General features: G+C 38.8%; 1 protein-coding gene across 2 annotated transcripts in view; it reads left to right on the forward strand.

The window, feature by feature from the left end:
- trappc3 (trafficking protein particle complex subunit 3) overlaps positions 1–23,790 on the forward strand; it is a 24,493-nt gene extending 703 nt beyond the window's left edge. The window contains exons 3-6 of one of the 2 annotated variants that reach the window (XM_061982455.2): positions 11,770–11,869; positions 14,440–14,622; positions 22,515–22,673; positions 22,989–23,790. In XM_061982455.2, coding sequence (XP_061838439.1) covers positions 11,770–11,869; positions 14,440–14,622; positions 22,515–22,634 — 403 coding nt within the window. In that variant the 3' untranslated portion in view covers positions 22,635–22,673; positions 22,989–23,790. Of the gene's footprint in view, positions 1–11,769; positions 11,870–14,439; positions 14,623–22,514 lie in introns of both variants that reach the window. The other variant, XM_061982454.2, reaches the window with a different exon arrangement.
- The last annotated feature ends 4,059 nt before the right edge of the window (positions 23,791–27,849 follow it).

Below are 27,849 nucleotides of genomic sequence, written 5' to 3' on the forward strand. Positions count from 1 at the left end.
GCTGTATAAGCAATGCACAACTTAAAACAAACAAAAACATTCTCCTTTACCACCAGAGGTGGGTAGAGTAGCCAGAAATTGTAGTCAAGTAAGAGTACTGTTACTTTAGAGATTTATTACTCAAGTAAAAGTAAGGAGTAGTCACCCAAATATTTACTTGAGTAAAAGTAAAAAGTATGTTGTGAAAAAACTACTCAAGTACTGAGTAACTGATGAGTAACTTGTTCGTTTAATGATGACGGCAACAAATAATGCACAAAAACATAAAAATAGCAATGAGCAAATTCAGAGCCAGGAATATCTCTTAAGCAACTAAAACAATAATATTTATTAAATAATAATACATTGAAATAAGAAAAATTAAGGCAAATTGAGTCACAATAACTTAACAGCACCATAGGCTCAGTAGGCAGAGATTGATTGATTGATTGAAACTTGTATTAGTAGATTGCACAGTACAGTACATATTCCGTACAATTGACCACTAAATGGTAACACCCCAATAAGTTTTTCAACTTGTTTAAGTCGGGGTCCACGTTAATCAATTCATGGTAAACACACTGTGCACTTCTGATTGGTGTTTCTATGCGTGCGTGCGTGTGTGTGTGTCGGTGAGGCTGCAGTGTGTTAATAAATGTCCCCACACGATGTACATTTGACAGTGATTCATAGCAGGGAAGCTAACATCAGCCTACGGTGACAGCCAAAATATCTACTAGCATGTGCTTCCTCAAATTTGACGTTGAGTTTGTGAGCTTAAGCTTGTTGCCGCTGAAACTTTATGTGCAGTTGATCATGTGACCGCCTGGCTCTGTTTGATTGATGAAACGGAGTCAAACGTCACCAGTGACTGTATTTGATTGGTGAAACGCAGGTATGCGATAGATCCTACTTTGAAGGTCTGTCTGACAAACCAAAACAAACAAAGGGTGCATTAACAGATCGATAAAAATCAGTAGCGAGTTGAATATAGATAAATGGAGCAAAGTAAAAGTAACATTTCTTCTCTATAAATATATTCAAGTAAAAGTAAAAGTATGTTGCATTAAAACTACTCTTAGAAGTACAATTTATCCCAAAAGTTACTTAAGTAGATGTAACGGAGTAAATGTAGCGCGTTACTACCCACCTCTGTTTACCACGTAAGATTAGATTAAATTAGTTTATTTCAGAGGGGACAATGCAATTTCATAAAACACATTACTACACATAGTTAAAAAAGCCAGAATTAGCCAGAAGGTTAGTTTTCATCTGAAGTCCCCTGGCTGTGATGTAAAAAAGGCAGTACAATTACAGTTTAAAATAAAAAGAAAAGAAAGAGAGAGTAAAAGAAAAAAAAACACACGATACATATACAATACAGTGTTTCCCCCAGAAAATTTGTTAGTTAAGGTGGTGACTCTCCAGGGGGTGGGTGGGTGTAAGGATCGGTGTAATTCGGCCTGTCGCCATCACGTCTCCACCTCGTCGCTGCCACCACAGCCTGGGGGGCAATACACTACAGACTGCAGTGAAGTAGGTCGGCTTTGTCGCATTAAGAAACCTACAACTTTTGGTTGTGTTTTCCGCTCCATTTGCTGAATGGCGATATACGATATATATTTCGATATTTTTTCCGTAAATTAAAAACAAAACAGTCCTAGTTACCTGAGATACTAAGTACGTCATTATTATGACTTATTAATTTACTTAGTCAAAATAATGACACAATTATGGCTTACTAAGTCAAAATAATGACTTACAAAGTCAAATTAATGACTTACTGTAAGTAAGCGTTTGCAATAAGCGTTTGAGAAAAAGAGTTAAAAGTGGGGCCACATGCTGACATATGTTCTACTCATCATGCTTAATTTATTACAGCATTTGGGAAGCCTGTAGTTGATTTTTATTAAGTAAATGTTATATTTTTATCAACATGTGATAGCAGGGACCCTGCCATTCAAAACTAGGCTGCTGCATTACTAATGATTAATGTAACTATAGCTGAAAAAATAGTACAATAGCAATAGGAGAGACTATTCATCCCATAACACCATGGAGTTAGGTGTTGATAAGTTCACATTTAAAAAGTGTTTGTGAAGGCCTTGTAAATTGTGACCAGTTTAACCTCCTCAGGTAGTGAAGTGAATTATATGTATATAGCGCTTTTCTCTAGTGACTCAAAGCGCTTTTACATAGTGAAACCCAATATCTAAGTTACATTTAAACCAGTGTGGGTGGCACTGGGAGCAGGTGGGTAAAGTGTCAAAAGTCACATATTAAAGGGGAACATTATCACAATTTCAGAAGGGTTAAAACCATTAAAAATTCAGTTCCCAGTGGCTTATTATATTTTTCGAAGATTTTTTCAGAATTTTACCCATCACGCAATATCCCTAAAAAAAGTTTCAAAGTGCCTGATTTTAACCATCGTTATAAACACCCGTCCATTTTCCTGTGACGTCACATAGTGAAGCCAACACAGACAAACATGGCGGAAAGAACAGCAAGCTATAGCGACATTAGCTCGGATTCAGACTCGAATTTCAGCAGCTTAAGCGATTCAACAGATTACGAATGTATTGAAACGGATGGTTGTAGTGTGGAGGCAGGTAGCGAAAACAAAATTGAAGAAGAAACTGAAGCTATTGAGCCATATCGGTTTGAACCGTATGCAACCGAAACCGACGAAAACGACACGACAGCCAGCGACACGGGAGAAAGCGAGGACAAATTCGGCGATCGCCTTCTAACCAACGATTGGTGTGTGTTTGTTTGGCATTAAAGGAAACTAACAACTATGAACTAGGTTTACAGCATATGAAATACATTTGGCAACAACATGCACTTTGAGAGTGCAGACAGCCCAGTTTTCATCAATTAATATATTCTGTAGACATACCCTCATCCGCGCTCTTTTCCTGAAAGCTGATCTGTCCAGTTTTGGAGTTGATGTCAGCAGGCCAGGGAAGCTAGGGTCGATAGGGAGTTTAGCTCGCTCGTCTGCGGGAACAAACTGCCGCCATTGCTTGCCGTGCTACCGAGGTCCTTTGTCCCTGAATTGCTCACACACTCCGGCAGATTCAATGGGGGTCTGGCGGCAAATTTCTTTGACTTTATCGTTGGAAATGCATCTGATTTGAGTGTCGCAGGATATCCACACATTCTTGCCATCTCTGTCGTAGCATAGCTTTCGTCGGTAAAGTGTGCGGAACAAACGTCCAATTTCTTGCCACTTTCGCATCTTTGGGCCACTGGTGCAACTTGAATCTGTCCCTGTTCGTGTTGTTACACCCTCCGACAACACACCGACGAGGCATGATGTCTCCAAGGTACGGAAAACAGTCGAAAAAACGGAAAATAACAGAGCTGATTTGACTCGGTGTTTGAGAAAATGGCGGATTGCTTCCCGATGTGACGCCACGTTGTGACGTCATCGCTCCGAGAGCGAATATTAGAAAGGCGTTTAATTCGCCAAAATTCACCCATTTAGAGTTCGGAAATCGGTTAAAAAAATATATGGTCTTTTTTCTGCAACGTCAAGGTATATATCGACGCTTACATAAGTCTGGTGATAATGTTCCCCTTTAAGTGCACAGGAATCCAGTGCAGGTGAGCCAGTATAGGCGTAATGTGATCAAACTTTTTTGTTCTTGTCAAAAGTCGAGCAGCCGCATTTTGTACCAACTGTAATCTTTTAATGCTAGACATAGGGAGACCCGAAAATAATACGTTACAGTAATCGAGACGAGACGTAACGAACGCATGAATAATGATCTCAGTGTCGCTCGTGGACAAAATGGAACACATTTTAGTGATATTACGGAGATGAAAGAAGGCCGTTTTAGTAACACTGTTGATGTGTGACTCAAACGAGAGAGTTGGGTCGAAGATAATACCCAGATCCTTTACCGAGTCGCCTTGTGTAATTGTTTGGTTGTCAAATGTTAAGGTGGTATTAATAAATAGGTGTCGGTGTCTAGCAGGACCGATAATCAGCATTTCCGTTTTCTTAGCGTTGAGTTGCAAAAAGTTAGGGGACATCCATTGTTTAATTTCATTAAGACACGCCTCCAGCTTTAGGGGCATGTAGAGTAGGTACTGTGTTACTCCCTCCGAGGTCTTAATCCAGGCTCAAGTCGTTAGTTTTTGCTCACAGACATTTATTTCAGCCACGCCTTCTTCTCGTTACAAACAATGCCAAATATAATGCCGTCAGAACTAATAAAATAAGAAAACAGAACTTACAATTAGTCTGACATCCAATAAAAAGAAAACACTTTTATTTCACATACATTATCAGAAAGAATCATACCTCATTGGCCTCACAAACTCCAAGAGAATACCGTTTCTTTCCAATCCGAGACTCCATTACCGTCTTCCAGCCAACACTCGTCGTCTCATGCTGCTTCCTTAATTCCATCACATATTAATTGTCCCCCCAACAATGTGACCGAACCGGAACAAAAAATATATACCCCTCCAATTTACATGGGTTTTGTAACAAAAATAAAGTTAACTTAAACTTGCATGAATTAACCCAAGGAAAAACCTTTTTAATCACATTATGTGTACAAAATGAACTTATATTTATACATTGTATTTATTTATTCTAACCAACTATGAAATATATATATAACAAATATTTATGTTGCTTCTGTCAGCAGCTACATTCTGAGTTCCACACATTTGCGCCTTAACTGACCAGGCCGACTTACTGAAAGTGCTCCTGCGCAGAGGAATATAACAGTCACCTCTGACGGAGCCTGGAGTGACACGCTCACGGCTGTTTCTTTGGCTGATGAACTCTGCCAGAGGATCTGGAGCCAATGCATGCGGTACTTTATAGGTCAGTTTTAAGTCTTCAAATGAGTGAAGACTGTCTCAGTTTAAAATACTTAAAAATAATATTTTTTTACAATGGCACAGTTATGACAGTGCCTAGGTTTTTTATCCATAACCTTAATTGCTTGTTTGTACAAGATTTCCAATGTTGTTTTTTTTAACACTGACCAGTTGGTAAGGCAATAGTGGAAGTGGCTGAAAATCATCGAATGCAAATACAATTTTGCAGCTTCAGTTGACATTTAATTTCGAATTGCACGCAAATTTGCGAGATTAAACTTGATTATTTTACACAATTTGCCAATATGGGCTTTAAACCTCTAAAGGCTTAGTGGCCACATGCGTGGACACCTTCTAGCTCTTATTTCCAAAATTGTGTACACTACTGAATTGGGGTCTTATGGCCCTTATGTGGACACTTATACTGCCATCTGGTGGTGTCAGAAGAGTATAACATACAAACCCCGTTTCCATATGAGTTGGGAAATTTTGTTAGATGTAAATATAAACGGAATACAATGATTTGCAAATCATTTTCAACCCATATTCAGTTGAATATGCTGCAAAGACAACCGATTTGATGTTCAAACTGATAAACATTTGTTTTTTGCAAATAATCATTAACTTTAGAATTTGATGCCAGCAACACGTGACAAAGAAGTTGGGAAAGGTGGCAATAAATACTGATAAAGTTGAGGAATGCTCATCAAACACTTATTTGGAACATCCCACAGGTGTGCAGGCTAATTGGGAACAGGTGGGTGCCATGATTGGGTATAAAAACAGCTTCCCAAAAATTGCTCAGTCTTTCACAAGAAAGGATGGGGCGAGGTGCACCCCTTTGTCCACAACTGCGTGAGCAAATAGTCAAACAGTTTAAGAACAACGTTTCTCAAAGTGTAATTGCAAGAAATTTAGGGATTTCAACATCTACGGTCCATAATATCATCAAAAGGTTCAGAGAATCTGGAGAAATCACTCCACGTAAGCGGCATGGCCGGAAACCAACATTGAATGACTGTGACATTCGATCCCTCAGATGGCACTGTATCAAAAACCGACATCAATCTCTAAAGGATATCACCACATGGGCTCAGGAACACTTCAGAAAACCACTGTCACTAAATACAGTTGGTCGCTACATCTGTAAGTGCAAGTTAAAGCTCTACTATGCAAAGCGAAAGCCGTTTATTAACAACATCCAGAAACGCCGCCGGCTTCTCTGGGCCTGAGATCATCTAAGATGGACTCATGCGAAGTGGAAAAGTGTTCTGTGGTCTGACGAGTCCACATTTCAAATTGTTTTTGGAAATATTCGACATCGTGTCATCCGGACCAAAGGGGAAGCGAACCATCCAGACTGTTTTCAACGCAAAGTTCAAAAGCCAGCATCTGTGATGGTATGGGGGTGCATTCGTGCCCAAGGCATGGGTAACTTACACATATGTGAAGGCACCATTAGTGCTGAAAGGTACATACAGGTTTTGGAACAACATATGCTGCCATCTAAGCGCCGTCTTTTTCATGGACGCCCCTGCTTATTTCAGCAAGACAATGCCAAGCCACATTCAGCACGTGTTACAACAGCGTGGCTTCGTAAAAAAAGAGTGCGGGTACTTTCCTGGCCCGACTGCAGTCCAGACCTGTCTCCCATCGAAAATGTGTGCCGCATTATGAAGCGTAAAATACGACAGCGGAGACCCCGGACTGTTGAACGACTGAAGCTCTACATAAAACAAGAATGAGAAAGAATTCCACTTTCAAAGCTTCAACCATTAGTTTCCTCAGTTCCCAATCGTTTATTGAGTGTTGTTAAAAGAAAAAGTGATGTAACACAGTGGTGAACATGCCCTTTCCCAACTACTTTGGCACGTGTTGCAGCAAATTCTAAGTTAATTATTATTTGCAAAAAAAAAAATAAGTTTACGAGTAACATCAAATGTCTTGTCTTGGTAGTACATTCAACTGAATATGGGTTAAAAATGATTTGCAAATCATTGTATTCCGTTTATATTTACATCTAACACAATTTCCCAATTCATATGGAAACGGGGTTTGTACAATGGAATTTGGAAAAAAAAAAGTATAAAAATAAGAATTGGCAGTACACACGTTTGTTACTTATGAACTAAGCACATCGTATAAAAAGATGATTCTTAGTTTTTATTCTAATTAGGGTCCAATAAGCCCAAATAGCAAAGAGAAATAAAAAAAAGCATGTAAACAAACAGCTTGGACCCTTAAGAGGTTAAAGGAAAGCTCTGAATCTATTATTAACCCAAGATATTTATATTGGCTGACAATGTGTATTCGTTCTCCATTAATATGTATGTCGGGGTCAGATGATACTTTTTTTGTTTTAGTTACATACATGCCTACAGTTTGAGAAACGTTTAGCTGCAGACAGCACAGTAAGAAAGCCTGCATAGCACATCATAATACTTCCTGATCTGGTGATATAAGATAGAAATATCATGACATTATTTGTATTTAACCAGACAGCATAGTTCCACACATAGTCACAACAAACAAACAGCAATACAATAACATGAGGACTCACAGATTATTTAAGTGCACATTGAGGCTAGGGCTGGGCGATATATTGATATACTTGATATATCGCGGGTTTGTCTCTGTGCGATATAGAAAATAACTATATCGTGATGTTCGAGTATACGTTCTCACGCAGTTGCTTTTTGCTGCGGGCATTAAGACTATAGGCTCTTCTCACTCTTTCCTGTCTCTACTTCGCACAGAGACATAAAACAAGCGCACCTTCTTACATACGTCACATACGTATACGCCCTCGCGGAGCAGAGAGGTAGCGGCATGGGTATCGTTAGCTGTGGTGCGAGTGGTAATACGAGAGAGAGAATGTGTGAATCTGGTAACAAATGAAGGAAGAATTAATTCCCAAGAAAAACAGCAGGGGGTCCATCGTCTGGCGGTGGTTTGGCTTCAAGTGGGAATATGTCGAACAGACAACCGTAATTTGTCAAGTGTGGGGCAAAAGCGTTGCTATAAAAAGTAGCATTACTGCTAATATGTAGCATCATTTGAAAAGTCACCCGCTAGAGAATGAAGAGTGCTTACTCCGCATGTCAACATCTCTGTTCGGTGCCACACCCACAAAATGCCGAGGCAACCATTTCCACATCAACACCGTATGAAAAAACTAGTCAACAATAGAAGGAGATAACGTCCGCAGGAACCTACCACATAGCGAAGGACATACACTATTTGATTTCCTATTATGCAGCTCATTTTTATTTGACACTTATTGAAATATCTTGTGTGACATCATGCACAAAAGTGCAATTTAATTTGTTTTAAACTATTGTAGTGGCCTTCTGTACAAAAAGTGCACTTTAATTTAGTGTTGTTTTGATATGTCATCTTAGTGACATCATGCACAAAAGTGCACTTATAGCTTGTTTTAAAATGTCTCTGACAATCTTGTGCTTTCTGTTTTGAAATGACATGAATGTTTGTGCCACTGCTTAATAACTGTTTAATAAATACAGTTTTGGTCAATTGACTTACCGTATTTTTCGGACTATAAGTTGCAGTTTTTTTTCATTGTTTGGCCGGAGGTGCGACTTATACTCAGGAGCGACTTATGTGTGAAATTATTAAAACATTACCGTAAAATATAAAATAATATTATTTAGCTCATTCACGTAAGAGACTAGACGTATAAGATTTCATAGGATTTAGCGATTAGGAGTGACAGATTGTTTGGTAAACGTATAGCATGTTCTATATGTTATAGTTATTTGAATGACTCTTACCATAATATATTACGTTTACATACCAGGCACGTTCTCAGTTGGTTATTTATGCCTCATATAACATACACTTATTCAGCCTACTGTTCACTATTCTTTATTTATTTTAAATTGCCTTTCAAATGTCTAATCTTGGTGTTGGGTTTTATCAAATACATTTCCCCAAAAAATGCGACTTATACTCCAGTGCGACTTATATATGTTTTTTTCCTTCTTTGTTATGCATTTTCGGCCGGTGCGACTTATACTCCGAAAAATACGGTAGTTGTGATTTCCATCTCTGCATGAAAGTTTAAAATGAGCATATATTAATGCAGTATGAACAAGAATGTTTTAATGTAGACACATAGAATCATCATACTGCTGTGATTATATGCATCAAGTGTTCATTCAAGGCTGAGGCAAAATATGGAGATATACAACGTGGATCGTGACATGGCCTGAAAATGTCTAAATATTAAAAAAAGGCCATATCGCCCAGCCCTAATTGAGGCAGACACTAATGCACTCAGTCCGGATTTAAAAACATTTAAAGGACCTTAACAAAGTCTCTTTATGTATATTTTGCTCCTGAAAATGAATCTGGCAGTCATTTCCCATATTGTAAATTATTATTAATATTATGATAAAATGTATTAAAATGCTTTTTCTAATTGAATTAAGAGACCTGCTTGGCACTCAGCATCAAGGGTTGGAATTGGGGGTTAAATCACCAAAATGATTCCCGAACGCCGCCACCGCTGCTGCTCACTGCTCCCCTCACCTCCCGGCCGTCTTAACAACAAAGAGCCACAGCCTAAACTAACGTCTTAACAAGCTGCTACGCTTCATTCTGCCTCTGCCTCTGCAATTGCGCACTGCTCATGCGTCCTCTGCGCACGCCAAATCTTTGCCACTCACAAAATCAAATAAATGAAATAAGCGCATAACAATTTTCAATGTAACTGGCGACACGCGACCACGACAGAGAAAACAATTTTCGTCATCATTGTTCAATTATTGTAACATCTGTCGAGGCGCTTTAAGGAGGACATGAATTCCATCTATCACTTTATTGAGCAAAACTCTTTATTGTCGGCCATAAACACATGACCAAAACGTTGGTAAAAAAATTGCTATCTAGCAAAACTGGTCATTTTCTGCCGTACAAACCCGACCAAAACCAACTTTGTCATTTGTCATATCAACAGCAGCCGCTCGCTCTTTCTCAATTGTGCCGACACATGCACATAAGGCACTTATTAGCCAGTGATGCGTTTACAGCCACACAAAAAGTCAGACAACTACAACACCACACATATTGTGTAATTCCAGCTCGTTACACTATGATTTACCAATCAAATGTGTGCTTATGCTACTGTCATTTAGTAAGAATCTTAATTTATAAAGATTAATCATGAAATGCTGTTATTATAGTAAATAAATACTAATAAAAAGCTATATTTTACAAACAAAGTTACAGGAATGTACACATGATCCCATGTTTACATCTCATTGTGCAACATGTGAATGTTTTAATGGGAACTAAATGCGATATCTGAAAGGGGTACAAATTATTTCCAAAGCAGGACCTCCACCCAGACATACAATATTAGTACACAGCTCATGAAAAACAATATTTCTTGTTATTGTCATTGTAAGTGGGCCAAAACACTATTATTAGAAAATAATCTCATGGAAATGACTGCTGTCATTTGCTTACAATAATAAGACATTTAACTTATTTAGTCAGCTTTGGAGCAGGTGTGGCCACAGTGTGCGCGTCTGACGTCGCTCACAGAAGGAACATTGGTTAGTACTAGAGATGTCCGATAATATCGGACTGCCGATATTATCGGCCGATGAATGCTTTAAAATGTAATATCAGAAATTATCGGTATCGGTTTCAAAAAAGTACAATTTATGACTAAAACGCTGCTGTACGGAGTGGTAAACGGACGTAGGGAGAAGTATAGAGCGCCAATAAACCTTGAAGGCACTGCCTTTGCGTGCCGGCACAATCACATAATATTTCCGGCTTTTCACACACACAAGTGAATGCCATCCATACTTGGTCAACAGCCATACAGGTCACACTGAGGGTGGCCGTATAAACAACTTTAACACTGTTACAAATATGCGCCACACTGTGAACCCACACCAAACAAGAATGGCAAACACATTTTGGGAGAACATCCGCACCGTAACACAATAGAACAAATACCCAGAACCCCTTGCAGCACTAACTCTTCTGGGACGCTACAATATACACCCCCCCGCTACCCCCTACACCCTCTCCCACCTCAACCTCCTCACGCTCTCTCAGGGAGAGTATGTCCCAAATTCGAAGCTGCTGTTTTGAGGCATGTTAAAAAAAATAATGCACTTTGTGACTTCAATAATAAATATGGCAGCGCCATGTTGGCATTTTTTTCCATAACTTGAGTTGATTTATTTTGGAAAACCTTGTTGCATTGTTTAATGCATCCAGCGGGGCATCACAACAAAATTAGGCATAATAATGTGTCAATTCCACAACTGTATATATCGGTATCGGTTGATATCGGAATCGGTAATTAAGAGTTGGACAATATCGGGATATCGACAAAAAAGCTATTATTGGTCATCTCTAGTTAGTACGTGTGATCAGTATTGGTATCGGTCAATCTCACTCGATCGGTTCCGGGAGCATAAAACCTGGATCGGAACACTTCTAAGGTTGACTCAAGTCAAATTGTTGACTCAAAAAGACATCAAACATATATAGGCAAGGCGAGCTTATTTATAGAGCACAATTCAAACACAAAGCAATTCATAGGGGTTTTCAGAAAATGAAATCTAGTCAATTCTATTGAATTATTTGAATAATTTAATGATAATAATTGAATAAAAAAAACTTGATATTCCTACCAATAATAATGTTGGACAGCCGATTATGCAGCGAATGAAAAGAGTGAGCCTGGTGTTTCCTGGCTCTACATGTCATTGTTATTGAGTCCGCCAGCACATCAGAGACGGGCCATGTTAGTGTCTTGGAATGGTCCACCAGGACCTTGTAGAGACTTATTGTCTCACGCCAAGTGTTTGAACCAAGAATGTGTCCAATCTCCTTCCAAAGGAGCGCAGCCGCTCTCTGATTTCTTTCCCCCCTCTTGTGTGCTTCCCTCGCCTGCATCAGGGGTTACAACATCGGAGTGCGTCTCATCGAGGACTTCCTGGCACGCTCCAGCGTCGGCAGGTGTCAGGATTTCCGAGAAACGGCCGATGTCATCGCTAAGGTAATTGGACGCTTCCAGGCTAATCAGAGCGTGACGGTGGATGCGCACCAAAGCAGAGAAATGGGATTAGAGCGAGGCATCTTGATGAGACGTCTTTTGAGAAAATAGCCAGGGAGGAAGGAAGCTTGAATGAGTCGGTCAAAGATGAGGAACCCTTTAGAGTCTGGCAGAAGTTCAGTTTATACCCAGGTGAGGATTTTGGATATGGAGCTTTTACTGTCTTCTCATTCATATTTTTCGACAAAAAAATCCCACATAAATGTTCTCTGCATACAAGCAACTAGTGTATTAGGAGCCCTTTTAGGTACAGTGGTACCTCAACGTAGGAGTGTTTTGAGGTAAGAGCTAAGTGTTAGAAGCATCCACGCCATGACGCCACAGTGAAGCATCCGGTCTTAACTCGCAATCATTATTAGCTTATAGCGAGAGATGGACATAGCTTTGTTTTTCCAATCATGGGAAGGAAGAAAGTGAGTGGGAAGGATTGGCTGAGAAGAAGCAGTGGATGAATTTCGTTAAATTAAAGAAAGAAATCATCAAGAACATGGCTGAGTCGCCAACTTGGTGAAGCATTTCGAGCGTATCGCTGCCCGACTGCACCGTACTGAAGACGGCGTACATGTATCCATGAAAATATAGAAAAGCTGCTGATGTTGTGTTTGACAGAAGCAAACTTGAAAGATACAGTAGAAGAGTCCATTATCCAAGGTACCATATTTTTCAGACTATAAGGCGCACTTATATCCTTTCATTTTCTAAAAAATGGACAGTGCACCTTATAACCCTTTTATTTATATATATATATATATATATATATATATATATATATATATATATATATATACTGTATATATATATATATATATATATATATATATATATATATATGTATGTATGTATGTATGTATGTATGTATGTATGTATGTATGTATGTATGTATGTATGTATGTATGTATGTATGTATGTATGTATATACCGTATTTTTCGGACTATAGGTAGCAGTTTTTTTCATAGTCTGGCCGGGCTCCAGTGCGACTGATATGTTTTTTTTCTTCTTTATTATGCATTTTCGGCAAAATGGCACGAAAAATACGGTATATATATATACAAAATCTTCACAGCCTGCGTTCAGTTCGATGAGATGACAAAACATTGTAGCTCGTATTGATGTTATTCGAACACTGATACAGTTTGCAGTTAAATAAAGGACGAGCGAACATCCCAGTAAACAAACTAAAGACTTTATAAACAAGTTGTGACAACGTTCACGACACATCGCCTGCTGCATGTTTCCTCACGTCATTAACTCTCAGTCACAGCAGCTGAAGGACGCTGTATTGAGAAAAGAAAAGCAACATCAAATAGTTTTTCTCCTTCGCTACATGTATACTTTTAGTGTGGGGGACAACTGCGTCTGTCTCCGATATTGTCCACACCTGTCTCCATCTAAACACAGCAGTGCGATATTAAGCGCAAGCCGGGAAGCGAGGGAAAATTACGTTAAACCAAGCGCTTGGTTCCGTTTATCTCCCGAGCAAAGTCAGTGTAGTTAGTCCGCCATGATAATCACGCCAAACGACGCTAGTGTGCATGCGCCTGACTTTGTGTTGCCTAAAATGCACTAATAAATGACAGGTTTTCGGTAATTAAAAAATTAGACCGTATTACTAATCGTCTGGAATTTTATCGCAAATTATCATTATACCGTTTTTTGTGACATCCCTTGTCCATTAACAAGTAAAAAGTCAAGGGCGGTCACGGCATGTTCTTGCCGCCGATGTTGGTCAGTTTTTAGGGCATTATGGAAAATGACGATATATATATATATATATATAAGAGATTAATAATTATTATAATTGGTGATTAGGAGTATGTGAAAATTCGACTCCTACCATGTTTACTTTCGTGACGACGTCCTTAAAGTTTTTTAATCAAGCAGCTAAAATGTGCCAAACATGAATAAATGTGGAGAGAGTGTTTTGCATTTTCCCGTCATCGCTTGTAATGGATTTAAAAGGGTGTCATTTATATTTTTTGACTAGGCAAGGTAGTTTAGATTGGGTCACATAAGTCAATGCTGTGCATTAAGCATAATTAAAAGTCGCTGACAAGTTATTTTCATTGCCCACCAGATGGCGATGAAATGGCTGCTTTAAGCGGTAGAAAATGGATGGATGGATAGACTGGTGGCTGTTTGTCCGGCCAAATTGCTTATTGGACTTGTGCCATCTCGCTGACTAAATTAAACACGGGCCGTAGTTTGGACACCCCTGATAAATAACAGTACACATGGCGCCCAAAAATGTGTCAAAATGTTTTAGCACAACTTTGGTTGCAGTGCACTGTTTCACTGCCTCACCTGCCAAAACACATGATTAATCAATAATCCATTCTGTGTAATATGCTTTAAAAAAGATATATTATGTTCTTGTGGGCAGGCACTTCATATGTACGACATGTCCTGTCCAACACATGTTCCCGCCTCACTGTGCCGTGTGACGCTATTCCACTAGAGCGTAAGAGACAACCTTTTCTCCCACAGTTCATTAATGCTGCCTTCTTTCCAACAGGTGGCGTTTAAGACGTACCTGGGCGTCACCCCCAGCGTGACCAACTGGAGCCCGGCAGGAGACGAGTTCTCCCTCATGCTGGAAAGCAACCCGCTGGTGGACTTTGTGGAGCTGCCGGACAACCACAGCGCTCTGGTCTACTCCAACCTGCTGTGCGGCGTCCTCAGAGGAGCCCTGGAGATGGTAACATCCCATAATAACAACAATAATCATCATATCGGGTTGTCCCTTCACAAAAGGTCAACTTTGTAGACTACACTGTAGGCCAAGGGTGTCCAAAAATACTCTTAAAAACACAAAGTGGAATAAAAGAGCAAACAGGTGAGATGTAATGAGACAAAGTTGCAATGTAGACTCGAATAATAGCTTTTTTTTTAGCTAAAAAAATAATGAGTCACAATCAACGTTGTTATGAATTATTGACCTATTTAAGGCTCCAATTACTTCACAACAAAAATTCCACTTCTTTGGGGAAAAATGTTGCGTATTTTGTGTTCGCCACAGACAAAAAGGTAATAAACAAAAAAGAACCTTGAGAAAATACCAATAACTTAAAACTGATGAATAGATCTAAAGTTGCTCCAGAGACTCAGTCGTTAAAAGTATAAAAAAAATTATGACTTATTTTCAACATTCTTAGATCCCCAAGAATTTCAGTTGGATTTTTTTTAAAACTTATTGTTTAAATGTAATAATGAGTCAAAATGACTGTTGTTATAAATTGTTGACCTACTGAAGGCTCCAATTACTTCACATCAAATATACTTTTTAGGGGGAAAATATTGCATATTTTGTGGGGTTTTTTTAGGAAAATATTGCATGGCATAGAATAAAAAAACAAAAATAGCTTAGAATCGATGGATAGATCTGACGTTGACCGAGAGACTTAACAATTGAAAGTAAAAAAAAATTATTATTTTTGACACAGATTATTTTTTAACTCATTGCTCAAAAAAACATAATGAGTCAAAACCAATGTTATGAATTATTCAAGGCTTCAATTACTTCACATCAAATATTCCACTTTGAAATATTTTATGGGAAAAAGTATTGTATAATTTGTGTTTGCCATAGACAAAATGGCATAAACAAAAAAGAACCATGAGAAAATACCAATAATTTAAAACTGATGGATAGATCTAAAGTTGCTCCAGAGACTTAACTGTTAAAAGTTAAAAAAACAAACAAACAAAAAAAAAACATGACTTATTTTTAGCATTCTTAGATCCCCAATAATTTCAGTGGGATTTGTTTTAAACTTATTGCTCAAAATGTAATAATAAATCACAATGAATGTTATGAATTGTTGACCTGCTCAAGGCTCCAATTACTTCACATCAAATATTATACTTTTTAGGGGGAAAATATTATATATTTTGTGTTTTTTAGGACAATATTGCATATTTTGTGTGTTCGCCATAGACAAAATAGGCATACAACAAACAAAAACCCCCCAAAAATATAACTTAAAATCAATGGATAGATTTGTCGTTGATCGAGAGACTTAACAGTTGAGAGTAAAAAATATATATTATATTTTACACCTTTAATATGTTCTTGGATCCCAAAACATCATGGGGATTTTTTTTAACTCATTGCTCAAAAAAAAAAAAAAAGAATCAAAATCAATGTTCATCAATCTTCAATTACTTCACATTAAATATTCCACTTTGAAATATTAATTTTTTGGGGGAAAGGTTTGCATATTTTGTGTGTTTGCCATTAAAAAACAAAAGTCGTCTTTGATAAAGGGCATAGAACTAACAAACAAAATGAGACATGAAAAAATAAAACTTATAATCGACGAATAGGTCTGATGTTGATCTAGTAACCTAAGCGTTGAAAGTACAAAAAACAAACAAAAATGTATTACTTATTTTTAACACTTTTATGAATGGGTGCTCAAGAATTTTAATGGGACTTTTTGTGGTAAACTGTCATTGCTCAAAAAGAATAAATTCATTACAATTTATGTTTTAATATTCAACTATGAAAATATTTTGGGGGAAAATGTTGCATATTTTGTAGTTTTTCCATAAAAACCGGGTTTTGACAAAAAGGGCCTAAAACATAAAAAGAAAAAAAACGTAATATTGACCGATAGACCTGAAGTTGATCTAGAGATTTAATTGTTGAATTAGAAAAAATAATAATATGTGACTTATTTGTAATATTTTTATGAGTTACACCCTCCCGGGCCCCTGGGGCTTAACTTGAGGCAAGCCTTCAAGGTTAAAAAAAATCTATATGTTGTATTGATTTTGAAAATATTGGGGATAGGTTGATTGGCAACACTAAATTGGCCCTAGTGTGTGAATGTGAGTGTGAATGTTGTCTGTCTATCTGTGTGGGCCCTGTGATGAGGTGGCGACTTGTCCAGGGTGTCCATGTGCAGCTGAGATAGGCTCCTTCCCCCCCCGCGATCCCGAAAAGGACAAGCGGTAGAAAATGGATGGATGGTTAATAAAATATCAAAATGGCCCCTGCATGCTTTGACTTTTCAGTGGAAAAAGTTTGGACACCCCTGCTGTAGGCTACTTGGAGTAGCAGCTACACAGCAGCAAAGCACACTAGAGCACACGAGCTAGACATAACGTAATAAATGTCCTTAATTGAACACTATTGCCGTAACACAGTATCCAGTAACAAACGTGTCCAAAGCCTTCAACGTGATGAATTATTGTGACACTAGATGTCGCCAAAAACAAATGACCACCAGACTATAAGACAGCATTAGTCATTAGTCACAAACTTGACATGGATGTATTTCCAATGAATGTGCTTTGGTGAATATTTACTTTGAAAAAAGTACTCTGAAAGAAACAAAAAGTATTATACATTTTGCTGTTTTATAGGAAGAAATGTAAACCATATTTTAAATGCTTTCAAAATACATACTTGTATACATAAATGTACTTACTTCCATATTTTTGTCATGATATTGAATATTTTAACTTAAGGGGGAACTGCTCTTTTTTTGGAATTTTGCCTATCGTTCACAATCATTATGAAAGACATGACGACGGATGGATTTTTTTTTAATGCATTCTAATAGTTAAATACATTCAATCCAAATTTCTCTGACAAAGGGGCCTATGGGGCCTTTCAATTCTGCCGATAAAGCACTAAAAAAATATCTCCATTAGGGTTTTATATACATGATGTAAGTACATATGTAATGTAGTAAAATGTATAATAACATTTAATATTTACATATTTTGATCATTTTCAGCATACGTGGCGCATTAACTTCAAAAACGCATCATGTTTGCTTTTCTTCATTGCTGATTTCTGCTCACTGCAGACTTCATGAGAGCCATAATAAAACATCACTTACTGCACAAGGTCTGCTGTCATTAGACTGCCAGGATGTTCATATATTCCCATTTAGGTGAAGAATGACTCATAATCCTCGCCAAGAAACGGGGTGGGGAACACATGCGCTTTTCGTGTCATTCTCGCCAGTTCCAGGTCGGAAATGGATGTGAAAGTGTCCCAACTTGTTGGATTATATTCTCAGCCATCTACTTTCCAGGTGAGAGATGCATGATTTATGATCCAGAATAAACTTGCAGGGAAGCGAGGAAACAGCAGATCTCTTGATGATGTGAACATAGGGACACAGGAAGTGATTACGTCGCCGCTATTGATAATTTGTTAGAGTTGGTGCTTATAATAACAACATCACTAATACTTAGTTAATATTTGAGTCACTAAATGTAAATTGAGTTTTGTTGACGCTTTTTGAATGGTTACTTATCAGATTTTATGGGCGGAATAGTGGCGTTCCACTGTAAGCAGACTTTTATTTACGTTTATTTAATATTTAGAATGCATTAAAAAAAAAAATCCATCCACCCTCATGTCTTTTATAACAATAAAAGTGCAGTTCCCCTTTAAAAGCAATGTACTATTTGACCCCAAAAAAAGCTAAGTAGACCGTCCCTCCGGGATTTTGTGAAGTCCCAGTCGCGCAAATTCAACCAATACCCGCAAGTTATGGGCGGCCTTGCAACATTGCCCAATACCTGCAACTTCCCCTCACATTTTGGCCAATCAGCGTCATTTTCGCCAAACACGCACGTCCACTCCCTAATCGAAATTTATACGTGTGTTTCTTGTGTGGACGAAGCAGAAATAGCAAAGTGTAACAATATATCAACTCAAACAGCACAATTTTCATCCTCTCTACTTCCGCTTCCTGACCACAGCGCTAAGCCTTCTGGGTAATGTAGTATATAAGCATTTAACAACACACCGGCATCCTCACTTCCTCGTTTACGTGTATTTATTTAATCAACCTTTGTCCATCCAAGATAGGATTAAAAACAGTTTGTCATTTACAATGCTGACCTAGCGAAGAGGCAGCATTTAAGTAAAGATTAGTATTACTCTAAATCAGACCTGGGCAAAATACGGCCCGCGGGCCACAAGCGGCCCGTTAAGATTTTCAAGCCGGCGTGCCGGACGTTCTACATAATTTTTTTAGACCTTTAACATCAAAACTATAGCCGCCATTATGATGTACAGTGCTGTTTTTAAATTACTCTAAGTCTTGAACTATAGAAAGTATTTCAATGGTCGAAATCTGCGCTTTTGGGTGTTAAACGAGTTACTACGGTAATCTACGTCACAGCAGCTCAGACCAAGAACAAACCAGAGTGGGCGGGGTTTGTTTCCAGAGCAGCCAGCCCGAAACGCGTGTGTCAGAAACAGAAGCGGAAGCAGATTTTTACGCAATAATATATCATATTGTTGGTGTTTATTACACTTTGCATTCATATTTTGCTGTTTTTTACCTTTTTGTTGTCAATCCATCCATCCATTTTCTACCGCTTGTCCCTTTTGGGGTTGCGGGGGTTGCTGGAGCCTATCTCAGCTGCATTCGGGCGGAAGGCGGGGTACACCCATGACAAGTTGCCACCTCATCGCAGCATTTTGGTTGTCCATCCATCCATTTTCGACCGCTTATTCCCTTTTGGGGTCGCGGGGGGCGCTGGAGCCTATCTCAGCTACAATCAGGCGGAAGGCGGGGTACACCCTGGACAAGTCGCCACCTCATCGCAGCATTTTGGTTGTGTTTTACTTTATTGTAAAAGATACACAACTACAGAGGAGCTGGTCTGAGAAGTAAAAGAGGAGCGACGTTCATATGTTAATAATATTCAGTGTTTTATTGTTCATAGTTAATATTCGAAATCTCGCTTTTTTTATTTTAATGTACATTGTGGGTGTCCAATTCAGTAAAAAAAACTGTAAAATTCCTTTCCTTTTTTGTGAGGCTCTCTGTCATAACGTTTTTAGAACTCTTATCGGACATTGAGACTTTTGGTATTAGTGTGCCTGGGGAAAAAAAGGACCCAAACACACATACTGTACAGCAGATTTTTACAGCTAATTGTGTACATATAATTTAAACACACAATCACATATACACCTTGGCCCCCCAGACACATTTTTTTCTCTTAATGTGGCCCCCGAGTCAAAAACATTGCCCACAGGTTTTTCTTATGGTAAAAAAAAACTGGCAGCTGTTTTTCCATTTACTGTAATATTCTGTCAAAACTAGCGTAAACTTGACAGTAAAGAATTGGCAGCTCAGTTACCAGAATTTTACCGTAAATTTTATTGTCTATCGTCATGGAGCACAAATAAATGGATAGCTTGCTTTTAAATTATAAGTCAAGCAGATATTTAGGTATAATATTTGTCAGGTTCAAACACTGATGACATCTATTAAACAGACAAAGAAGCAAGGAATCAAACAGAGACAGAATTAAATGTGGCTCAATGAGGAGAAACGCGTAGACCTGTATCCTTGTACAGTGTCCCACCACGCTCTGACGAAAGATTGTACGCATCCTCTTTTATTTGGACTTTCCCTGTTTACATGGCAACAGCTGTTTCTAAAGGAAGGGGATCGTAAACAGCCGCTGCCTTTGGTCACAAAACAGTTCAAAGAAAAGGTGCCTGGAGGGGAGTCAGGTCCTGTTTCCTCTCCGCTTTGTAGATCTCGGGTCAAGACAAAATCTTCCTGTGGGTTACAATATATCAAAGAAACCGACACCTTCATGTCGCTTTCCATCCTACACAGTGGAATTTTACAAGCCTTTTGATTGGTAGGATCAAAGACAGCTTTTGTCTGCGCGCCGGGAACTCATTGAAACACAAAGTTTTGTGATACAATTATTCTGACAATATTTGTTGCATTATTGGATAATATTACAGTTGAAAGGATATGCAATGGCATGCAGTACATAGATCAGGCTTCCGGGCTTTCGCAGGCCACATAAAATGATGTGGCTGGCCACATCTGGCCCCCCGGCCTTGAGTTTGACACCTGTGGTTTAAATCATAGTTATCCAGTGATAAACTTTTAAATTTATATATACAGGTAAAAGCCAGTAAATTAGAATATTTTGAAAAACTTGATTTATTTCAGTAATTGCATTCAAAAGGTGTAACTTGTACATTATATTTATTCATTGCACACAGACTGATGCATTCAAATGTTTATTTCATTTAATTTTGATGATTTGAAGTGGCAACAAATGAAAATCCAAAATTCCGTGTGTCACAAAATTAGAATATTACTTAAGGCTAATACAAAAAAGGGATTTTTAGAAATGTTGGCCAACTGAAAAGTATGAAAATGAAAAATATGAGCATGTACAATACTCAATACTTGGTTGGAGCTCCTTTTGCCTCAATTACTGCGTTAATGCGGCGTGGCATGGAGTCGATGAGTTTCTGGCACTGCTCAGGTGTTATGAGAGCCCAGGTTGCTCTGATAGTGGCCTTCAACTCTTCTGCGTTTTTGGGTCTGGCATTCTGCATCTTCCTTTACACAATACCCCACAGATTTTCTATGGGGCTAAGGTCAGGGGAGTTGGCGGGCCAATTTAGAACAGAAATACCATGGTCCGTAAACCAGGCACGGGTAGATTTTGCGCTGTGTGCAGGCGCCAAGTCCTGTTGGAACTTGAAATCTCCATCTCCATAGAGCAGGTCAGCAGCAGGAAGCATGAAGTGCTCTAAAACTTGCTGGTAGACGGCTGCGTTGACCCTGGATCTCAGGAAACAGAGTGGACCGACACCAGCAGATGACATGGCACCCCAAACCATCACTGATGGTGGAAACTTTACACTAGACTTCAGGCAACGTGGATCCTGTGCCTCTCCTGTCTTCCTCCAGACTCTGGGACCTCGATTTCCAAAGGAAATGCAAAATTTGCTTTCGTCAGAAAACATGACTTCGGACCACTCAGCAGCAGTCCAGCTGGTGTCGGTCCACTCTGTTTCCTGAGATCCAGGGTCAACGCAGCCGTCTACCAGCAAGTTTTAGAGCACTTCATGCTTCCTGCTGCTGACCTGCTCTATGGAGATGGAGATTTCAAGTTCCAACAGGATTTGGCGCCTGCACACAGCGCAAAATCTACCCGTGCCTGGTTTACGGACCATGGTATTTCTGTTCTAAATTGGCCCGCCAACTCCCCTGACCTTAGCCCCATAGAAAATCTGTGGGGTATTGTGAAAAGGAAGATGCAGAATGCCAGACCCAAAAACGCAGAAGAGTTGAAGGCCACTATCAGAGCAACCTGGGCTCTCATAACACCTGAGCAGTGCCAGAAACTCATCGACTCCATGCCACGCCGCATTAACGCAGTAATTGAGGAAAAAGGAGCTCCAACCAAGTATTGAGTATTGTACATGCTCATATTTTTCATTTTCATACTTTTCAGTTGGCCAACATTTCTAAAAATCCTTTTTTTGTATTAGCCTTAAGTAATATTCTAATTTTGTGACACACGGAATTTTGGATTTTCATTTGTTGCCACTTCAAATCATCAAAATTAAATGAAATAAACATTTGAATGCATCAGTCTGTGTGCAATGAATAAATATAATGTACAAGTTACACCTTTTGAACGCAATTACTGAAATAAATCAAGTTTTTCAAAATATTCTAATTTACTGGCTTTTACCTGTGTGTGTGTGTGTGTGTGTGTGTGTATATATATATATATATATATATATATATATATATATATATATATTTTTTTTACAAATTTTAGGTGCAGATGGCGGTCGATGTGAGATTTGTCCAGGACACACTGAGGGGAGACAATATGACAGAAATCCGTATGAAGTTCATCAAGAGGATTGAAGAGAACCTTCCGGCAGGAGACGAGTGACAACCGTCTTGTGTGGAGGGACACACTTGACTTGGAGGGGTAATGCACTTTTTGGGGGGGAATTTTGCCTATCGTTCACAATCAATATGAGAGACAAGGGCACATATTTACCCTATTTTGATCATTCTAATCAGTGTTGGGTCTGATTTATTCAGTGCATTGATTTCTGTTTCCATAGCAACGCACTTCTGGCAACAAATGTGTGTTCCTACTGTCGGAAACAAAAGCGAGTGTGTTTTCTGATCATGGCAAACTTGGTAACAGACAATGAAGACGCCTATTTTTGGACAAATGAGGATTCACAACCGTATCTTTTTGAAGCTGAATATATTGAGGATGAACTGTGCCTTCTAGATGCGAGCACAACGGAAGGGTGAGACGTTGGAGCAGACGGAGTGAGGTGAAAGTGACTTTGGCGCTGTATATGTGGAACTTGGAGACTAGCTATTTCGACATAAATGGAGTGCTTACCCAAATAAACCGGAAAAACATCCCCGGCCAGATGGACCAAACAGACAACTGTCTATTGAGTGAGTCACACTTTATATCAATCATGACACACGCAGCACGTCATGCGAGTTATTACAACTACAGTATATATCCTAGATGTGTACAAACAAAACATTGAATAATACTTTACAGATACTGTAACATGATTGTTCATGTTTTTCACTCACTGTCACATTGTGTTGTGCATTACAAACTCAAACGTGTTTCGTGCTAACGTAGAAGCTAGCTTATCGCTCTAACAATAACAATGTTGCTACAGCTTGGTTATTATACAGGTTACGGAACATAAGTGAAGTATTTTTGACGGTTTTTGAATATATTTTTAAAGTGATTTCGAGGTATAATTGATTGCTAACATTAGCTGCATTGCTAGCCACCGAGAGTAAGTTGATTTTTACATCTTAGAATGCATAATGATTGTGAACAATAGGCAGAATTCCCCCCCACAAAAGTGCAGTTCCCTTTTAAAAACCGAATGGACAAACTAGAAGAGGACACACTTGACTCCCAACATCATTGTTTGCTCTTTTTCCACTCATTGAAGTTACAATTAAAGACATTTTTCTCCTTTTGTTTACCGTTCACATTGCTGCCGTGACAAATGAATGACGTCTATGCTAATAAACGCAGCACATTTGATTTGCTACTTTTTGTTTTGCTGTTATTGACCCAAACCAGGTGGTTTTAGAGGCGCCAACACACGAGTGCACTGATAAAGTGTCGAGCCCACTCCTCCCCCCTGCGGAGGCCAACAATAAGGCGTGTGTGCTCGGCTCTGGTCGTCACACCTGTGAATGGCTCCGACAGGAAGTCACGGACAAAGTTGCCATTGAGATGCACCGCACACCTTGCTCTTAACTGCAAACAGGCGGCTTGTCGCACGCCCGGAAAAATGCATCTGAAAACGAAAACAAAATTACCCAATTCCTCCTTATATGTCTGCCCTTTTTGGGTCACCAGAGGGCACTGTTCACATTCATGCTCAGCGTTATTGCTCTCCAGCAAACAGCAGAAATCAGGCCTGCTTTGCATTTCTGGCCCTCGGAAAATACTTTGGGAGCATTTGAGTGCCTTATTTGAAGGAGTTGAATCCTGAGCTGCCAGAGCACATAAATCACAGGATACAATTTCACCTTTTGAATATGAAAAGACCCAAACAATCCAGTGCCAATATGCAGACTCTAAAGGCCTAATCCCTGCTCATATCTGATAAAGCCAGCGTCGTCAGCGTGCGATAAACCCTGTGGGGCCATTAGGCCGCCTCTTGGCGCGCGACGTGCCTGCGGTGTGGATGTTGGACGGAGAGCCAACAGGAAATAGTTTTTGCGCAGAAGCCTGATGTAGACGACTTTGCAGAAGTCGAGGTGTATGCCTGACAGCTGGCTTTGTTTACTTGTGTTTGGGGATGTGACGTTCGCCAACGAATCGGGTCTTTTGAACAAATCTTGAAGGTGAACGACGAGAACCGATTACCAGTTGGGAGCCTGTTTTTTATGCACATGCAAATTTACCCACGATGCACATGCAACTGCACTTGGAAATGAGTCCGAGTTAAAGAAAATTTAGCAGCATTTGGATTAAAATGTTTTTTTAAATACAAAAATATATATTGTTTTTAATCACATAAAAACATGAGTTTAGAATTATTATTATTTTTTAATTCTATTTATTTCAGGGATGTCCGATAATATCGGACTGCCGATATTATCGGCCGATAAATGCCTTAAAATATCGGATTACTCCCTCTATGTGGAAATGTATATATATATATATATATATATATATATATATATATATATATATATATATATATTTGTTTATATTTTATTTTATTTCTGATTATTATTATTATTAATGTATTTTTCTTTTTTTGTTTCTTTTTTTTTGTTTATTTAATTGATGTATTTGTAGATATTACTTTGTTTTTTTGCTGTTTCTTTTTTTTGGGGGGGGGGGGTGGTATGGGTGGGATATAAACAAAAAATATTTTGACATTTAGGGCAGACAACAGATATATGATGTATGTGAATATGATGTAATTGATAGGAATGTCTGATGCTGGATGTCATTTAAAATAAAATGAAAAAAATAAATAAATAAAATGTAATATCGGAAATTATCGGTATCGGTTTCAAAATGATCGGTATCTGTTTCAAAAAGTAAAATGTATGACTTTTTAAAACGCCGCTGTGTACACGGACGTAGGGAGAAGTACAGAGCGCCAATAAACCTTAAAGGCACTGCCTTTGCGTGTCGGCCCAATCACATAATACCTACGGCTTTTCACACACACATAAGTGAATGCAATGCATACTTGGTCAACAGCCATACAGGTCACACTGAGGGTGGCCGTATAAACAACTTTAACACTGTTACAACTATGCGCCACACTGTGAACCCACACCAAACAAGAATGACAAACACATTTCTGGAGAACATCCGCACCGCAACACAACATAAACACAACAGAACAATTACCCAGAACCGCTTGCAGCATTAACTCTTCCGGGACGCTACAATATTCATCCCCCGCTAGCCCCCTCTCCCCCAATAATAAATATTGCAGTGCCATGTTGGCACTTTTTTCCATAACTTGAGTTGATTTATTTTGGAAAACCTTGTTACATTGTTTAATGCATCCAGCGGGGCATCACAACAAAATTAGGCATAATAATGAGTTATTTCCACGACTGTATATATCGGTATCGGTTGATATCGGAATCGGTAATTAAGAATTGGACAATATCGGAATATCGGCAAAAAGGCCATTATCGGACATCTCTAATTTTTTTTTTTTTTCTATGAATTATTTGTATTAACTTTCCGGGTTCATTATTCTAAAGCAGGGGTGCCCAAACTACGGCACTGCCAGCGCCTCCAACTGCCATCTTGTGGACACTGAGTAAATCACATTGATGACCCATGAATGTATTTAGGAACAATAGTTGCACAGAATTCACTTGTATGACACAATCCAAAAAATGTTTTTATTTTGGATTTTTTGCACCAAAAATTAAAACTGCACAGATGTCAACAGACAAGATCACACATAACACAACCTGCTCACTGAACTTTGTGGATATTATATTAAAAAAAAAACTGACACGTTCAAAATTACATGCATGATGAGAAAAAATGTAAAACACACTCCACACTTGTCCATGTTTGGCGCATTTTAGCTGCTTGATATTTCTGATTGATTATAAAACTTTAAGGAGGTCTTCACAGAATAAAAAAAAACAACTCCCTGTTCCGTGCCTTGAACTGGAGGTAAAACCGTCCATGGCGTTTCTACTCCCATGGATTCTTCATTTCATCACTCCAAGCAACATGTGTAAGTTTTACAATATAACTAAAACAATTATTACTTACTAAATCGTTCCATGTGCAATGTCTGAAGGAGTGTTTTCATGCATATGTGTACGTGCTATCATATGTAATCACGCTAGCGTCGTTAGCATTAGCTAATATGCTAACACATGGTTAGCATTATTAACTCACATGGCATTCTTTTTGTATTGTTTCAGTTTCACAAATTCCTCAGCAGATTCACCAAAACGGCACCGTGGAGATATCGAGTCTGTTTAGCTGATTGGAGAGCTAGCTTGCGCAGCTAGCGGGTCCATGACGAGGACTTCTGTTTTGTTTGATCATCCGTTTTACTGCCGTGTTACAGACAATTAAGGTTTGTAAATAAACATTGTAAACACCTTAGTTCACAACCTATATATCTGCGACTTATAGTCTGGTGTGGCTAATACATGCTTTTTGTTTTGCTTTCTAAAATTCAGTGGGTGCGGCTTATATGCCGGTGCACTCTATAGTCCAGAAAACATGCTAAGTCCCCTTTAGAGCCATGAGGAACAGCTTATTTTCTCTTCCCTGTCTACTTCTTCATCTTTCTGCACCCACAAGTGCAGCAAAAGATGTTTACTCTCCCGCAGGCGTCCCTTTTACCGACTCGTTCCATGTCCTGAAAATATTGCTTATCTTTCCTTCCAATGTTTATTTCTTGTAGCTTTCATTATTTTCCACGAAACTGACAGACAGACCCCGAGAAAACAAGTAGCAAATGTCACAAGCGTGAGACAGTCTGTGCTCGGATCTGATCGGACGCCAACTGGATTTTTCCATGTGGGTCTTTATGAGGAACAAATGTGCAGAAGCACGCAGTGACAATCAAGCTCTCGTCACAGTCGGCCGTTCACCTGCGTTCCTGCAACACCGTTATGACAATATTTGTACAAAAAGGGATTAGCAGAAAAATGGTGAGTGCAGTTTTCAGCAGTTTTCGGGCTTGCAAGCCTAAAAAACAAAAGGTGCATAACGGATACAATTACGACGATAAAAGCCGAGCAATTAAAGCTACATTCAGGAAAAACCATACCAGGTGACTTTAATTAAAGATTCTTGTCGTCCTGCAAAGTAACAACATCGATCATTCTAGCACACACTGTCTTGTCCAGGCTGGTCCACCGTTATGAAGAACTTAATCCAAGGTTGCCATGGCAACAATTGAGGTGTTCTTTCACGCCAAATGCTAAACAAAATGTTGTTTTAACCTCTTAAGGCCTAAGCTGTTTTTTTTACATGCTTGTTTTATTTCTCTTTGCTATTTGGGCTTACTGGACCCTAATTAGAATAAAAACTAAGAATCATCTTTTGATATGATGTACTTAGTCTATAAGTACACAAACGTGTACTT

The sequence above is a fragment of the Nerophis lumbriciformis genome, linkage group LG21 (assembly GCF_033978685.3).
Source record: "Nerophis lumbriciformis linkage group LG21, RoL_Nlum_v2.1, whole genome shotgun sequence".
In the NCBI taxonomy this organism is placed as follows: domain Eukaryota; kingdom Metazoa; phylum Chordata; class Actinopteri; order Syngnathiformes; family Syngnathidae; genus Nerophis; species Nerophis lumbriciformis.